Source organism: Leuciscus leuciscus (genome assembly GCF_965113295.1).
Source record: "Leuciscus leuciscus genome assembly, chromosome: 13".
Taxonomy (NCBI): domain Eukaryota; kingdom Metazoa; phylum Chordata; class Actinopteri; order Cypriniformes; family Leuciscidae; genus Leuciscus; species Leuciscus leuciscus.
This window is the reverse complement of record NC_138737.1, coordinates 751,472-769,863: the sequence shown is the minus strand read 5'-3', so window position 1 is coordinate 769,863 and position 18,392 is coordinate 751,472. Positions and strand designations below refer to the sequence as shown.

The following is an 18,392-nucleotide window of genomic DNA, read 5'->3' as shown; positions in this document are numbered from 1 at the left end:
AAAAAACGTACATTTGGGTTTCAGTGGGTCTTTAATTTAGAATGTATTTTTGTAAGAAAAAAAAATTGCATGAAATTTTAATAGTTAATATATAGAGCTACATGCTCTTCATCGCTCATTGTGTTTTTTAAACGTGTGCCTTCATCATTTTTTCATGTGCACGCTATGACAGATATGATGCATATAGATGAGTGCAGAATGTGTCATGATGTTGTGGGTGTAAGATGCACTGATGGTCTTTAACTGGCCCCGTGTTAATGCTGGTCCTTCATACTCAAAGCTGTGTCGTTCCTGTGTTTGTCCGTCTCTAAGCTGCCATAATGATGGAGAACATGGGGCCAGACTTCCGAGACGAGGAAACCTTCTTCTCCGTGTTTGCCATCTTCTTCCCGGCCGCCACAGGGATCCTAGCCGGTGCAAATATATCCGGAGACCTGGCGGTGAGAGATGATCCTCGCTCAACAACTGATGCACTCAAGTATTATTCACCAAACCAAGATTACAGTTCTCAGCCAAAACACAACACCAAAACCAAACATAAAGTTAATTTAATCAAATTTATTTTAAATAATCAACTCTTTGAATTTTGCAAACATTTAAATTGCATTTCTTTTTTTTATGTTAAATTTCTTGTTACTATTCCAATTTGTTGCTATATAAACATTTAAACGCTGGCTGTCTAATTTATTCAAACATGCATTAAATATGGAAGACCACAGGTAAAGTAAAACATATCATGAATATGTAATATAGTGCATATGTGAGTCAAACGCTCCTCTAGAGTTATTTCTAGCTGATGGACACTGATGTCTGAGGTAATGTGACGTTTGAAGCTGTTTTACTGACGTCTCTCTGCGGACGAAACACTGATTGATGGATTATAGGAGACATGATTGAGTTCAGGAAGTTGTTCTGTATCTTCTGATGTTCATGTTGATTTGCTGCTGTAACTAGTAGTAAAGAGGAAGAGATGATCGGTTCTTCTGTCACACACATTACAGTTTTTTACGATTGCTATGACAGATTTTTCTATACTTTTAACAATTTTCCAAAACTCTTAACACAGTTAGCACTACATCCGTCTGTGTAAGCTATACTATTAACACATTTCTTGTTGCTTTAACACAAAATGCATGCAATTAACACAAATTTAAAATGCTTAAACTTCTTTTACACACAAGCTCAAACAAGAAAAAAACAATGGATTTTTACTGCCAAATTTACCAATGCTTTAACACTGTATGCCAGAACAGATAACACCATGTTCTAAACCTAACCTTACAGGCTAAAGTCAAGGTAAACAGCTGCTTATATTGTGAATTGAAACACAAATATATCCCCTGTATTTTATTCTATTCTTACTGAGAAACAGCTGATTGAATTATGCAAATAATTAGAAGATGACTCTTTTTTTTTTCTTTTTTTTTTCTTCTTGTGCTTTTTCTGTTCGTATATTTTGTATTTTCACATTATTCCATTGCTAGTGAGAAACAGCTGATTGAAGTTATGCAAATATGGGACAATGTGGCATTCCACCATTCCCGTCTAGTCACAGCCTGGTTTGACGCCCATCAGAGGATGATGTCCATTTTCCTTGCCCCTTACTTCCCTTTCCTCAACCCCATTGAGGAGTTTTCTCAGCCTGGAGATGAAAGGTTTTTGACCATAGTCCACAGGACCAAATGTCCCTCCTGTATGCAAAAGATGTTGCATACCAAGACATCACAGTTGAACACTGCCAGGTGTGGATAAGGCATGTTACTGTAAACGATTCTTCCCAAGATGCCTTGCCAGGGAAGATATCAGGTGTGATGTGGATGAGAACATGTGGACAGATGCAGAAGACCGGGCAGATTAGAAGATGGCCTTTTCTGTTTGTATATTTTGTATTTTCACATACAGTAATACTGTAAATGGCAGCTATATTGCATATTTTTGTTATCTTGCAGAAATGTCCTGTCGCAAATAAAGCCGTTACTGCAGCAATTCTGTGTCTGTCTTCTTTTTTTTCATAAACCATACATTCTATAAAGCTACTCTAAGAAGGGTCATTTATTTTGTAGTATTGAATTTCTGCTGCAAAAAACAACAACAACAAAATGCATGCATTTACATTACAAATAAAACAAAAATGTAGAGCGACTTCAAAAAAATAAATAAACTGCAGTGCAAAACACAATCTATGATCAATACAATATACTGTCTGTTGTATAAGGGCAGACCTGACACATAAAATAATGCAGTTTCTGTAATTTCAGCTGATGATAGTGTTTTTTTTGTCATTGTGTTATGATTGACTAAATGTTCCTGTTGGAAGAGAACATGTGTTAGTGTTTTGAATAATTATTTGATTTTGAAACATGTTTGCAGTGTTTTGTTAGACATAGTGTATTGTGTTAGTGTATTATTGTATTTTGAAAATTAGTTTTGGAGTTTAGTTTACAATGTGTGATTTTGAGCATGAAATTAACCGTTTTGCCAATTGTGTGTTTTAGGTGTGTTGGTGCGTTAAGAGTTTAGGAAACTTGTTAAATGTATTGAAAAAACTGTCATAGCGATTGTAAAAAACTGTAAAGAGACACAAAATGTCCACTTTTTCAAATGTTAAAAAAAAAAAAAAAAAATTCTTGGTTATGTGAACGTTAAGGGAACATTCCAGTCTTCAGACATAATGGGAACGTTACTTTTGAATGTTCTCTGAAAGTTCAATTAGTAACATTTAAAAAACGTTAGACGAACGTCCAACTGAAATGTTACAGAATAATTTTTTCCATGAATGATGTATAAATAATGATTTTGTTCTAACATTTTGAGAACGTTATTAAAGACCAGATAACTTTGAACCAATGTTCTATTAATGTTGCTGGAAGAACGTTTGATCATAACTTTGACTGTTCGCTGGGTAATTAAACGTCACTGTTTCGGTCAATAATCTCGGGCCTCCAAAACCATTTCAACTTCTCTCAAGGGTTTATATTTGAGATTCTGTGGATTTTTGTCATCATATTTCATAAGAGATGATGTTTGTAACATCTGCCCGTGTCTAGGATCCGCAGTCAGCGATTCCCAAAGGAACTCTCCTGGCGATCCTCATAACGGGAGTGGTTTACATCGCTGTCGCCTTCTCGAACGGTAATGTGTTCTTCCTCCGACCGCTGTCTGGAGTCTGGGATCAGACGTGACGCTGTGTGTTTGCTGTGTCTTCAGGCTCTTGTATCGTGCGAGACGCCACAGGCGATGATAACGACACGATCGTGGGATCGCTGGAGAACTGCACCGACGCCTCGTGCTCGCTCGGATACGACTTCTCCATCTGCAGAGAGGGAGGCTGCAAGTATGGGCTTCAGAACGACTTCCAGGTAGGTGTGTGTGTGTGTGTGTATGTGTGTGTGTGTGTGTGTGTGTGTGTGTGTGTGTGTGTGTGTGTGTGTGTGACGCCAAACACAGGCATGAGATGTGCTTATATACTTATCATGGTTATATTAGAATGCATACACTACTAGTCAAAAGAATGGAATAATTAAAGTCCCCCTGTAGTCAATCATTTTATCTCATCTTTGATCACCAAAATTACATATTTAAAAGTTTTTTCCTTGAAATATCTTGAATGTAACTCGACACCGTTGCCTCATTTAGTATGCGCGTGTAACACAGGTTTAATTATTTAATTTACACAATTTAGTTATATGATTTTCCCTTAATAAAAGTCGATAAGAGATTATTAAGATTAAGAATATTAAGTAAAAAAAAAAGAGTTTATTCTAGAATAAATTTTCAGCGATCAACCAATGAGAGCTCTCTGTCATTAACGTCATGGGTGTTAACGAGCATGCACGCGATAACAGAAGAGACGAGCTTGATTGAGGAGCAGACGCAATCCGATCGTCGTGATCAAATTTATATATCTGAGGTTTAAAATCTTTGCAAAAAGTATTGAGAAATTGAGATTCAGTTGATGTGATGCATTTTGAACAAGAAGCCGACTGAATAGAGGAAAAAATTATACTAGTTCACCGACACCATTTTACGATCACGCGCGAGGTGTGCCTGAGTGAGAGCGCACATGGTCATTGTACATTGCAGTTCACCGACGCCATGTTACGATCACGCACGAGAGTTCAGCGTCACCATTGTTGGTCACGTGTTTGTATGAAATATAGCTAGTGATTCAGAGGCCAGGTTTTTTTTCTCTCCTTTGTTTTTTCTTTTTTTTCTTTTCTTGTCCTTCTTGATTCGTGAGGACCTGCACGACTGTCTGTAACATCCTGTAGACTGTGAGTTGATGGCGAGCCAATCCAGTTTGTAGAGGAGACATCACATGGTGGAGAGGAGGCTCGATATCCTTTCCTTGAGTTTCCTATGAAGCTAATTTGAGAAACGATAAATCCGATTTAAAGAACTTTCTTTTTCTTTCTTTTTGAGGGTGTATGGTCAACTACCACCCAGATTTAACTTTTCATGAGAGACACTTGAACACCATTTGAGAGAGAGATTATACTCTTTTTGTGATACCTTATTTGTTTATTTTATTTTTGTCTTATGTGTTAAACTGACTATGTGGGTACCTATTTGAACACACCGCCAAGAGTGCACTCGAGGTGGAAATTTACTGTCATCTGTATTGTCTATTGTGATCCTGTAATTTATTTTATTTTATTCACTTTCTATTTTCCTTCTAAATCAAATTTAAACTAATTATATTTCTAAATTACTCGTGTCTGTCTGTTGCTTCTTATGCTAACCCGCCGTCTCCATAGCGATACCTAGTTCTTCTGACGGGATTATAATTCTTATCTGTATTACAATAATAAAGTAAAAAGCTACTTAATTACTGCTGATAATCCAAACAAGTGCTACACGCGGTTCTATGAATATGCAGATGAGCCCCGCCTCCACTCACTCACTCAGCTCAGAGATCCACTGGTTGACAATCACACGTTGATCTGATTGGTTACAAGGTAGTTTGTGACGTCAGAAACACCAGCGATTTCAAAGCGTGTGTTTGAGACTGTCTTTGGTTCACTGCAGTTTTAAGGAGAAAATACTCAGCAATGGAGTCGACTTGAATTTACACATGCTTTGTCTTAAAGCGTATTAAAAACACCTTATAGACACATAAACTACATTAAAAGCTGGATTTACACCACAGGGGGACTTTAAGATAGTTACAGTTTTTTACGATTGCTATGACAGATTTTTCTATACTTTTAACAATTTTCCAAAACTCTTAACACAGTTAGCACTACATCCGTCTGTGTAAGCTATACTATTAACACATTTCTTGTTGCTTTAACACAAAATGCATGCAATTAACACAAATTTAAAATGCTTAAACTTCTTTTACACACAAGCTCAAACAAGAAAAAAACAATGGATTTTTACTGCCAAATTTACCAATGCTTTAACACTGTATGCCAGAACAGATAACACCATGTTCTAAACCTAACCTTACAGGCTAAAGTCAAGGTAAACAGCTGCTTATATTGTGAATTGAAACACAAATATATCCCCTGTATTTTATTCTATTCTTACTGAGAAACAGCTGATTGAATTATGCAAATAATTAGAAGATGACTCTTTTTTTTTTCTTCTTGTGCTTTTTCTGTTCGTATATTTTGTATTTTCACATTATTCCATTGCTAGTGAGAAACAGCTGATTGAAGTTATGCAAATATGGGACAATGTGGCATTCCACCATTCCCGTCTAGTCACAGCCTGGTTTGACGCCCATCAGAGGATGATGTCCATTTTCCTTGCCCCTTACTTCCCTTTCCTCAACCCCATTGAGGAGTTTTCTCAGCCTGGAGATGAAAGGTTTTTGACCATAGTCCACAGGACCAAATGTCCCTCCTGTATACAAAAGATGCTGCATACCAAGACATCACAGTTGAACACTGCCAGGTGTGGATAAGGCATGTTACTGTAAACGATTCTTCCCAAGATGCCTTGCCAGGGAAGATATCAGGTGTGATGTGGATGAGAACATGTGGACAAATGCAGAAGACCGGGCAGATTAGAAGATGGCCTTTTCTGTTTGTATATTTTGTATTTTCACATACAGTAATACTGTAAATGGCAGCTATATTGCATATTTTTGTTATCTTGCAGAAATGTCCTGTCGCAAATAAAGCCGTTACTGCAGCAATTCTGTGTCTGTCTTCTTTTTTTTCATAAACCATACATTCTATAAAGCTACTCTAAGAAGGGTCATTTATTTTGTTGTATTGAATTTCTGCTGCAAAAAACAACAACAACAAAATGCATGCATTTACATTACAAACAAAACAAAAATGTAGAGAGACTTCAAAAAAAATAAATAAACTGCAGTGCAAAACACAATCTATGATCAATACAATATACTGTCTGTTGTATAAGGGCAGACCTGACACATAAAATAATGCAGTTTCTGTAATTTCAGCTGATGATAGTGTTTTTTTTGTCATTGTGTTATGATTGACTAAATGTTCCTGTTGGAAGAGAACATGTGTTAGTGTTTTGAATAATTATTTGATTTTGAAACATGTTTGCAGTGTTTTGTTAGACATAGTGTATTGTGTTAGTGTATTATTGTATTTTGAAAATTAGTTTTGGAGTTTAGTTTACAATGTGTGATTTTGAGCATGAAATTAACCGTTTTGCCAATTGTGTGTTTTAGGTGTGTTGGTGCGTTAAGAGTTTAGGAAACTTGTTAAATGTATTGAAAAAACTGTCATAGCGATTGTAAAAAACTGTAATGTGTCTGAAAGAAGTTTTGTTGAGATTTCTGTGATGTTACTGATGGATGTGTGGTTCTGTGATGATGGATGTGTGGTTCTGTGATGATCGATGTGTGGTTCTGTGATGTTACTGATGGGTGTGTGGTTCTGCAATGTTACTGATTGATGTGTGGTTCTGTGATGTTACTGATAGATGTGTGGTTCTGTGATGTTACTGATGGATGTGTGGTTCTGTGATGTTACTGATGGATGTGTGGTTCTGTGATGATGGATGTGTGGTTCTGTGGTGTTACTGATGGATATGTGGTTCTGTGATGTTACTGATGGATGTGTGGTTCTGTGATGATGGATTTGTGGTTCTGTGTGTGGTTCTGTGATGTTACTGATGGATGTGTGGTTCTGCGATGTTACTGATTGATGTGTGGTTCTGTGATGTTACTGATGGATGTGTGGTTCTGTGATGTTACTGATGGATGTGTGGTTCTGTGATGATGGATGTGTGGTTCTGTGTGGTTCTGTGATGTTGCTGATGGGTGTGTGGTTCTGCGATGTTACTGATTGATGTGTGGTTCTGTGATGTTACTGATGGATGTGTGGTTCTGTGATGTTACTGATGGATGTGTGGTTCTGTGATGTTACTGATGGATGTGTGGTTCTGTGATGATGGATGTGTGGTTCTGTGGTGTTACTGATGGATGTGTGGTTCTGTGATGTTACTGTTGGATGTGTGGTTCTGTGATGATGGATGTGTGGTTCTGTGTGTGGTTCTGTGATGTTACTGATGGATGTGTGGTTCTGTGATGATGGATGTGTGGTTCTGTGATGTTTCTGATGGGTATGTGGTTCTGCGATGTTACTGATGGATGTGTGGTTCTGTGATGTTACTGATGGATGTGTGGTTCTGTGATGATGGATGTGTGGTTCTGTGATGTTACTGATGGATGTGTGGTTCTGTGATGTTACTGATGGATGTGTGGTTCTGTGATGATGGATGTGTGGTTCTGTGATGTTACTGATGGATGTGTGGTTCTGTGATGTTACTGATGGGTGTGTGGTTCTGCGATGTTACTGATGGATGTGTGGTTCTGTGATGTTACTGATGGATGTGTGGTTCTGTGATGATGGATGTGTGGTTCTGTGGTGTTACTGATGGATGAGTGGTTCTGTGATGTTACTGATGGATGTGTGGTTCTGTGATGTTACTGTTGGATGTGTGGTTCTGTGATGATGGATGTGTGGTTCTGTGTGTGGTTCTGTGATGTTACTGATGGATGTGTGGTTCTGTGATGATGGATGTGTGGTTCTGTGATGATGGATGTGTGGTTCTGTGATGTTACTGATGGGTGTGTGGTTCTGCGATTGTTACTGATGGATGTGTGGTTCTGTGATGATACTGATGGATGTGTGGTTCTGTGATGTTACTGATGGATGTGTGGTTCTGTGGTGTTGCTGATGGATGTGTGGTTCTGTGATGTTACTGATGGATGTGTGGTTCTGTGATGTTACTGATGGATGTGTGGTTCTGTGATGTTACTGATGGGTGTGTGGTTGTGCGATGTTACTGATGGATGAGTGGTTCTGTGATGTTACTGATGGATGTGTGGTTCTGTGATGATGGATGTGTGGTTCTGTGGTGTTACTGATGGATGTGTGGTTCTGTGATGTTACTGATGGATGTGTGGTTCTGTGATGTTACTGATGGATGTGTGGTTCTGTGATGATGGATGTGTGGTTCTGTGGTGTTACTGATGGATGTGTGGTTCTGTGATGTTACTGATGGATGTGTGGTTCTGTGATGTTACTGTTGGATGTGTGGTTCTGTGATGATGGATGTGTGGTTCTGTGTGTGGTTCTGTGATGTTACTGATGGATGTGTGGTTCTGTGATGATGGATGTGTGATTCTGTGATGATGGATGTGTGGTTCTGTGATGATGGATGTGTGGTTCTGTGATGTTACTGATGGGTGTGTGGTTCTGCGATTGTTACTGATGGATGTGTGGTTCTGTGATGATACTGATGGATGTGTGGTTCTGTGATGATACCGATGGGTGTGTGGTTCTGTGATGTTGCTGATGGATGTGTGGTTCTGTGATGTTACTGATGGATGTGTGGTTCTGTGATGTTGCTGATGGATGTGTGGTTCTGTGATGTTACTGATGGATGTGTGGTTCTGTGATGTTACTGTTGTATGTGTGGTTCTGTGGTGTTACTGATGGATGTGTGGTTCTGTGATGTTACTGATGGATGTGTGGTTCTGTGATGTTACTGTTGGATGTGTGGTTCTGTGATGATGGGTGTGTGGTTCTGTGATGTTACTGATGGATGTGTGGTTCTGTGATGATGGATGTTTGGTTCTGTGATGATGGATGTGTGGTTCTGTGATGTTACTGATGGGTGTGTGGTTCTGCGATTTTACTGATGGATGTGTGGTTCTGTGATGTTACTGATGGATGTGTGGTTCTGTGATGTTACTGATGGATGTGTGGTTCTGTCACTGTGATGATGGATGTGTGGTTCTGTGGTGTTACTGATGGATGTGTGGTTCTGTGATGTTACTGATGGATGTGTGGTTCTGTGATGTTACTGATGGATGTGTGGTTCTGTGATGATACTGATGGATGTGTGGTTCTGTGATGTTACTGATGGATGTGTGGTTCTGTGATGTTACTGATGGATGTGTGGTTCTGTGATGTTACTGATGGATGTGTGGTTCTGTGATGATGGATGTGTGGTTCTGTGATGTTACTGATAGATGTGTGGTTCTGTGATGTTACTGATGGATGTGTGGTTCTGTGATGTTACTGATAGATGTGTGGTTCTGTGATGTTACTGATGGATGTGTGGTTCTGTGATGTTACTGATGGATGTGTGGTTCTGTGATGTTACTGATGGATGTGTGGTTCTGTTATGTTACTGATGGATGTGTGGTTCTGTGATGATACTGATGGGTTTGTGGTTCTGTGATGTTACTGATGGATGTGTGGTTCTGTGATGATACTGATGGATGTGTGGTTCTGTGATGTTACTGATGGATGTGTGGTTCTGTGATGATACTGATGGATGTGTGGTTCTGTGATGTTACTGATGGATGTGTGGTTCTGTGATGATGGATGTGTGGTTCTGTGATGTTGCTGATGGATGTGTGGTTCTGTGATGTTACTGATGGGTGTGTGGTTCTGTGATGTTACTGATGGGTGTGTGGTTCTGTGATGTTACTGATGGATGTGTGGTTCTGTGATGTTGCTGATGGATGTGTGGTTCTGTGATGTTACTGATGGGTGTGTGGTTCTGTGATGTTACTGATGGATGTGTGGTTCTGTGATGATACTGATGGATGTGTGGTTCTGTGATGTTACTGATGGGTGTGTGGTTCTGTGATGTTGCTGATCGTTGTGTGGTTTTGTGATGATGGATGTGTGGTTCTGTGATGTTGCTGATGGATGTGTGGTTCTGTGATGTTACTGATGGATGTGTGGTTCTGTGATGTTACTGATGGGTGTGTGGTTCTGTGATGTTGCTGATCGATGTGTGGTTTTGTGATGTTGCTGATGGATGTGTGGTTCTGTGATGTTACTGATGGGTGTGTGGTTCTGTGATGTTACTGATGGATGTGTGGTTCTGTGATGTTGCTGATGGATGTGTGGTTCTGTGATGTTACTGATGGGTGTGTGGTTCTGTGATGTTACTGATGGATGTGTGGTTCTGTGATGTTACTGATGGGTGTGTGGTTCTGTGATGTTACTGATGGATGTGTGGTTCTGTGATGTTACTGATGGATGTGTGGTTCTGTGATGTTACTGATGGGTGTGTGGTTCTGTGATGTTACTGATGGATGTGTGCTTCTGTGATGTTACTGATGGGTGTGTGGTTCTGTGATGTTACTGATGGATGTGTGGTTCTGTGATGTTACTGATGGATGTGTGGTTCTTTGATGTTACTGATGGATGTGTGGTTCTGTGATGTTACTGATGGATGTGTGGTTCTGTGATGATGGATGTGTGGTTTTGTGATGTTACTGATGGATGTGTGGTTTTGTGATGTTACTGATGGATGTGTGGTTCTGTGATGTTGCTGATGGATGTGTGGTTCTGTGATGTTACTGATAGATGTGTGGTTCTGTGATGTTACTGATGGATGTGTGGTTCTGTGATGTTGCTGATCGATGTGTGGTTTTGTGATGATGGATGTGTGGTTCTGTGATGTTACTGATGGATGTGTGGTTCTGTGATGTTGCTGATCGATGTGTGGTTTTGTGATGATTGATGTGTGGTTCTGTGATGTTACTGATGGGTGTGTGGTTCTGTGATGTTACTGATGGATGTGTGGTTCTGTGATGTTACTGATGGATGTGTGGTTCTGTGATGTTACGGATGGATGTGTGGTTCTGTGATGTTACTGATGGATGTGTGGTTCTGTGATGTTACTGATGGATGTGTGGTTCTGTGATGTTGCTGATGGATGTGTGGTTCTGTGATGTTACTGATAGATGTGTGGTTCTGTGATGTTACTGATGGATGTGTGGTTCTGTGATGTTGCTGATCGATGTGTGGTTTTGTGATGATGGATGTGTGGTTCTGTGATGTTGCTGATGTATGTGTGGTTCTGTGATGTTACTGATGGGTGTGTGGTTCTGTGATGTTACTGATGGATGTGTGGTTCTGTGATGTTACTGATGGATGTGTGGTTCTGTGATGTTACGGATGGATGTGTGGTTCTGTGATGTTACTGATGGATGTGTGGTTCTGTGATGTTACTGATGGATGTGTGGTTCTGTGATGTTACTGATGGGTGTGTGGTTCTGTGATGTTGCTGATGGGTGTGTGGTTCTGTGATGTTACTGATGGATGTGTGGTTCTGTGATGTTACTGATGGATGTGTGGTTCTGTGATGTTACTGATGGGTGTGTGGTTCTGTGATGTTACTGATGGATGTGTGGTTCTGTGATGTTGCTGATGGATGTGTGGTTCTCTGATGTTGCTGATGGATGTGTGGTTCTGTGATGTTACTGATAGATGTGTGGTTCTGTGATGTTACTGATGGGTGTGTGGTTCTGTGATGTTACTGATGGATGTGTGGTTCTGTGATGTTGCTGATGGATGTGTGGTTCTCTGATGTTGCTGATGGATGTGTGGTTCTGTGATGTTACTGATAGATGTGTGGTTTTGTGATGATGGACGTGTGGTTCTGTGATGTTACTGATGGGTGTGTGGTTTTGTGATGTTACTGATGGATGTGTGGTTCTGTGATGTTACTGATGGATGTGTGGTTTTGTGATGATGGGTGTGTGGTTCTGTGATGTTGCTGATGGATGTGTGGTTCTGTGATGTTACTGATGGGTGTGTGGTTCTGTCAGGTGATGAGTTTGGTGTCTGGGTTCGGGCCGCTTATCACCGCTGGGATCTTCTCTGCTACGCTCTCGTCGGCGCTGGCGTCTCTGGTCAGCGCTCCTAAAGTCTTCCAGGTCAGACTTCAGATCCTTCTCTTTGTTTGAGACACTGAGGTCAGAGGTTAACGGAGGCCATGTCCACGCAACATGCTTTTCTTACTTAGTATTTTTGTCTTGTTTCCAGTCCAAATATCTAAACATTCCTAAATCAAGATGCATTTACTAGTTGAGTAAAATGACAAAAGATATAATGTCTTGTTTTCCGGGGGAATTAATTAAAATGAAAAGAGTTGATGCTTAAAAAAAGCAAAATTATCTGCCAATGGGTTGAGAAAAAATGTTAATTCAAACAGAAACAAGATTATTTTTCATTTTTATTTATTTCGTCAGAAAACAAGACTTAATATCTTATGTCATTTTGCTACTTTAGTAAATGGATCTTGATTTAAGAAATGTTTGATATTTGTCCTTCCATTCACTCATAATGAGAACATTATTAAAGACTAGATAACTTTGAACAAACGTTTTATAACGTTACTGGAAAAACGTTTGTTCATAACTTTGAGAGAACCTTGACAGAACGTTTGCCAAAGTCCTGAGAACTTCATCTTATGTGATGATTATTTGTATTTAATTAAAAAAAGCATCTTGCTGAATGTGTGAATCACTTTTAACAGCTGTAATGAGTAATATATAATGTGACAGGCAGCCAAAGAAAAACACATTATTAAGCCGTTTGCATCTGCAAATTGTCCGTTACACGTTTCATGGGTGGTAATGTCAATGTTAATGACGTCGACTGTCCGATTTCTAAACACTTGAGGAGATTTCCAATCGTAATTTCACTATCTTCTCATCTTCTACTGTTACTTTAAGGGTTTCAACATGGCAACCTGATACAAAAGCTTGTGCTTTCTGATTTTCGCACAATGGTAAATGGCATTTGGGTAATTTATTGCAAAATCATCATCAGATACAGCAGCGAACGAGACAATTTGTTAGATGTAAACGCTCTCGTAAGGATAATGCATGAAGTGAAAAAATGTTTAAAAGCTTGAATGCAATGTAAGCCATTTTGGTTAAAAGCATCTGCCAAATGCATACAGTAAATGATGATGCATTTTCTGTCATTTATCTTATGACATGATTGTGTGTGTGTGTGTGTGTGTGTGTGTGTGTGTGTGTGTGTGTGTGTGTGTGTGTGTGTGTGTGTGTGCGTGTGTGTGTGTGTGCGTGTGTGTGTGTGTGTGTGTGTGCGTGTGTGTGTGTATGTGTGTGTGTGTGCTTCTGCAGGCCTTGTGTAAGGATAAAATCTACCCTGGATTACATGTGTTTGCCAAAGGATACGGAAAGAACAAAGAGCCTCTGCGCGCGTACGTCCTCACCTTCGTCATCGGCCTGGCCTTCATTCTAATCGGTAAATCACCCTCCACTTCACTCTTATACCAGATATAATTTTTGATATTGTTTCACTAGTGTGATCTGGACACTATAGTTCATCTATGTAAGAGAGGAGAGCAAAATAAAGTAAACTAAACTGTGACATATTATACCCAAATATTCTTCATTCAGAGACTACCAGTGACATTATCCACACTTTGAGCTGATCATGTTTTGTCTTTAATTGCTAATGCTCTTTTTACACACAGACTGAACACAATGAAGCATTGCTTGGTCATTGGTTGAGCTAAACTGGTATTATCTAATTGTGTAGTTAAATTTAACAGCTGACAGATATTCAACATAATTCATGTGTGAGACAGTCTAACAGAAGGACGGACAAAACCAGTCAAATATCAACTGAGTTCTGCTCATATTTTATCACCATTTTCTAAACTATAGCGAATAAACTGATAATGTGAGAAATGTTGAAGATGTCTGAATAAATGTTAGTTCTGTGTGTCTAAATCACGTGTGTTGGTGTTCCAGCGGAGTTAAACATCATCGCTCCCATCATTTCCAACTTCTTCTTGGCCTCGTACGCACTGATAAACTTCTCTGTTTTCCACGCGTCGCTGGCCAACTCTCCAGGCAAGTGTCATTTTCTCTGAAGTCAGCGGCTGAATCCGAATCCATTCACGATTCCCTACGTTAGTCCACTAATAATGTTCACTTGAAGGAGTGAATGAAAACGAGTGAGTGAATTCGGACAGCCGTTGAGCGTACATCATTATTGCAGTGTATTGTGGGATTGAATGAGTGCACTCAGTAACGTCCACTATGGTTTCCACTACAAATTGCCATCCGCTCAAATAATAATAATGGCCTATTTGAGGGTATGGGGTGATTTTCGGATGTGTAAAACATCCCTGATGGAGTTGATCATGCTGATGCACATCTGGACAGGGTGGCGTCCGAGCTTCAAATACTATAATAAGTGGGTGTCGTTGGCCGGAGCCGTGCTGTGTTGCGCCGTGATGTTCGTGATCAACTGGTGGGCGGCGCTGGTCACCAACGGCATCGTCCTAGCGCTCTACATATACGTCAGCTATAAGAAACCAGGTCAGGTCTGCTTTCACTTCAGATCTATGATTATGTGCAACGCTTTATGCGACATATTGTTTAAAGTCCCCCTGTAGTAGTCAATCATTTTACCCCTTAAAACTCATCTTTGATCACCAAAATGACATATTTAAAAGTTTTTTCCTTGAAGTATCTTGAATGTACAAGATGTACTCGACACCCTTGCCTCATTTAGTATGCGCGGTTCTATGAATATGCAAATGAGCCCCGCCTCCACTCACTCGCTCAGCTCAGAGATCCACTGGTTGACGATCACACGTTGATCTGATTGGTTACAAGGTAGTTTGTGACGTCAGAAACACCAGCGATTTCAAAGCGTGTGTTTGAGACTGTCTTTGGTTCACTGCAGTTTTAAGGAGGAAATACTCAGCAATGGTGTCGACTTATGAATTTACACATGCTTTGTCTTATGGCATATTAAAAACACCACATAGACACATAAACTAGATTAAACGCTGGATTTTCACCACAGGGGGACTTTAAGATAGTTAATGTGTCTGAAAGAGTCTCTTCTGCTCATTCAAGCTCCATTTAATTGATAAAAAATACAGTAAAAATAGTGAAATATTATTCCAGTGTTAATCAGCTGTTTTCTATGTGAATAAATGTTAACTAATGTGAGTACTTAATGTAAAGTGTTATGATTATGTTTTAAAATCCTCCTAAGCGAGAGTGTCAGAGGTTAAACTGTGTCTTTCTGCTGCAGATGTGAACTGGGGTTCGTCCACACAAGCGCTGATGTACAATAAAGCACTGACACACTCTCTTCATCTGACGGGCGTCGAGGATCACATCAAGAACTTCAGGTGAATCACATGAACACACAGATGTGTAACTCTAGAGAGAATCATTCAACAACAACAATAGGGGAATACAGAGTCAAAACACTTCAATATATAAAAAATTTGTATAAAAAAATCAGTCATACATCTAATACATCAAGTATCATTTTCAACAGCTTTACAATTGTTCTGTTGAAGTCAGAGAGTCGTTAAATAAACTTTAAGTCAGTTGGAAATAGTCTACTATTTAGTACAGTTAACATACATTTTGCTTTATGTATATGATATTTCCCAAATAAAATTAAAATTTTAGTTATATTTCCAATAAACCGGTCTCACAATCCATAAACCAGACCATTATATCAGTTATAGTGACCAATGTGTAAAACAACTCAAAAATAAACATACACTCTTAGATGTTTCAACCCAACTTTGGGTCAAATATGGACAAACCCAGCTGTTGGGTTACATTTTTAAATTACATTACAAGTTTGGGTTTGTCCATATTTGACCATATTTAGAGTGTAGAGACTTTGGACTAAACTAACGTGACTGTACAGAGACGTGAAGTTGTGATGTTTCCCACAGGCCTCAGTGTCTCGTCATGTCCGGATACCCAAACTCTCGGCCGGCGCTGATGTATCTCGTACACGCTTTCACCAACAACTCAGGCTTGATGGTGTGCGGACACGTGCGCTCTGTACGTCACCTCAACAACACACACTTCATCTCTTCTTCAATATGACACTGCAAAACATGATGTTCTTCCTCAGTGTTTCTGTCTCGTTTTCCAGCACAAATATCTAAACATTCTTAAATCAAGAGAGAAGCAATATTATATTCATGCTCATGTTAGTTCACAGTGCATTAAATACGTAAACTGATACTTTTGACCTTATAAATGTATTAAATGCTGAAATGAGACATGCACTGGATGCGGTAGTATTATTAGTTCACGTTAGCTGAATAAACGACACACTTATTGTAAAGTGTTACCAAAATAATCTTAATACGGAAGGAGTTCTGACCCCATTGGCTGATATCTGTTCTTGTTTTTTAGCATAAACTCACTTATCTTTGATAAGTTTCTTAGTATACAAGACCTAATGTAAGTTATTTTGCTTGTCAAGTGAATGTATCTTGATTTAAACCCTCTAGTGTTTTTCGTTCAAATTTTACATTTTGTTTTTTTTAAAGTGTTTTACTTGATCAGAATGTGACTTTTGTAGCACTTGCAGACAGTGTGAACACAGAATACAATCCTGGAAATCATTCAAAGGTTAAATGGTCTTAAAAATGAGTCACGCTTGAGCTCCTCACAATCAAAACTGATCACCATAGATATGAATGAGAAAAAGAAAGAAAAAACTGAGAATTTTGGGGGTACAATCAACAAATCCGACATGATGCAGAAATAAGCACACAGCAATGAACGGGTTAATTGACAAATTGTTATTTATTTATTTCGAATTTTTTATTTTATGGAAACCAACAGATCATAATTATTGCGTATATATTACCATAGCATAAATACTACCATAAAATTCATTCAAAATGCAAAAAATACTATTGAACAAAATTACTACTGTGTTTGTGTTTTGTTTTTTATCTATTGGATTTTTAGTTCCTGTTTTCCTGTGTTTTTCTATAGTTACCCTCATTTGTTGCCTCAGTGATTGATTACCCTCGCCTGTTCCCAGTTATCGTCTGGTTATGTGTTTTTGTTCTTTCCCTGTGTTTGGATTTACTTTTTAGCTTATGTTTGTTAATAAATGGTTGCATGTGGATCCGACTCTCCCTGGTTTCTGAACAGCTGTGAGTGTGAGCTGTAAATGAGGGTTAAAAGGGTTTCGGTATTTGTACTGGAAAACAAGACTAAAATACTGTGTATATTGTAAGTTTCTGCAGTTTCCTCAGCCAAAGCTGCAGTTGTTCTGTCCTTCTCCTGCAGGGATACCGGCGGCCCAACTATAAGGAGATGATGAACGAGCAGGTCCGCTATCAGCGCTGGCTCCTGAAGGCCCGAATCAAAGCTTTCTACACTCCTGTGTTTGCTGATGATCTCAGACAAGGAGCCCAGTATCTCCTACAGGTCAGGACACACCTGGAAAACATGACAGATTATGTCATTTTTGATAAAGAGTGAATCAGTGTAATCTGAGAGACGGCTTCACACAGAACCCGTGTGAAACACTCCTGAGCTGCAAACATGATGTTTCTGTCTCGTTTTCCAGCACAAATATCCAAACATTCTTAAATCAAGAGACATTTACTGGAGAAGAAGCAAAATGACTGAAGATATGAAGTCTTGTCTAATGAAAAATGCATCAAAATTGAGCAAATTCATGCTTAAATCTGCTAATGGAGAGAGAAAAATAAAAAAAATTCTGACTCCATTGGCGGATATTTGTTCTCACTTCATTTTGATGTATTGTTCAGTCTTAATATCATCAGTCATTTTGCTTTTCCATTAAATGTGTCTTAATTTAAGAATTACTAAATTTGTGCAGAAATACTAAATTGAACAATCATTTTTCAGTGTAAAAACTATATTTTGAAGTTGTAAATAAAGTGTATTTTACAAGAAAATACTGTTTCAATTTTTCTACTAAGAAACTTCACATGTAATTTTATGGATTTCTTGCCGTTTTCTTAGAAATTTCTAGTAAATTTCACAGACAATCACAGACTGAAAAGAGTTTGTCCACCAGTGTTAGTGGAGTGTAAGAGTGAAACTGCTGTGGTTTGATTGACAGACCGCTGGTTTGGGTCGCCTGAAACCAAACACACTAGTGTTCGGCTTCAAGAACAACTGGAGGGACGGCGAGATGAAGGACGTGGACACCTACATCAACACCATCCAGCGAGTCTCTTTCTGTCTTCATCTTTAACCTGTTAAAGGCCCTTGCACACTGAGACTATACGTTTTTTCGTATTCGTCGTTCGGTGGCTCTGAGTTGTCAAAACACAATTCAAACTTCTTG

General features: G+C 39.1%; 1 protein-coding gene across 1 annotated transcript in view; it reads left to right on the top strand.

Annotated features, from left to right (window-relative positions):
* The window catches only part of LOC309513142 (solute carrier family 12 member 2), a 35,248-nt gene that overhangs the window by 10,395 nt on the left and 6,461 nt on the right, over positions 1-18,392 (top strand). Inside the window, exons 8-18 of the mRNA XM_082188857.1 lie at positions 313-440; positions 3,048-3,132; positions 3,208-3,359; positions 12,071-12,178; positions 13,397-13,520; positions 14,033-14,134; positions 14,450-14,605; positions 15,333-15,432; positions 15,997-16,108; positions 17,360-17,500; positions 18,165-18,271. Coding sequence (XP_082044983.1) covers positions 313-440; positions 3,048-3,132; positions 3,208-3,359; positions 12,071-12,178; positions 13,397-13,520; positions 14,033-14,134; positions 14,450-14,605; positions 15,333-15,432; positions 15,997-16,108; positions 17,360-17,500; positions 18,165-18,271 — 1,315 coding nt within the window. The remainder of the gene's footprint in view (positions 1-312; positions 441-3,047; positions 3,133-3,207; positions 3,360-12,070; positions 12,179-13,396; positions 13,521-14,032; positions 14,135-14,449; positions 14,606-15,332; positions 15,433-15,996; positions 16,109-17,359; positions 17,501-18,164; positions 18,272-18,392) is intronic.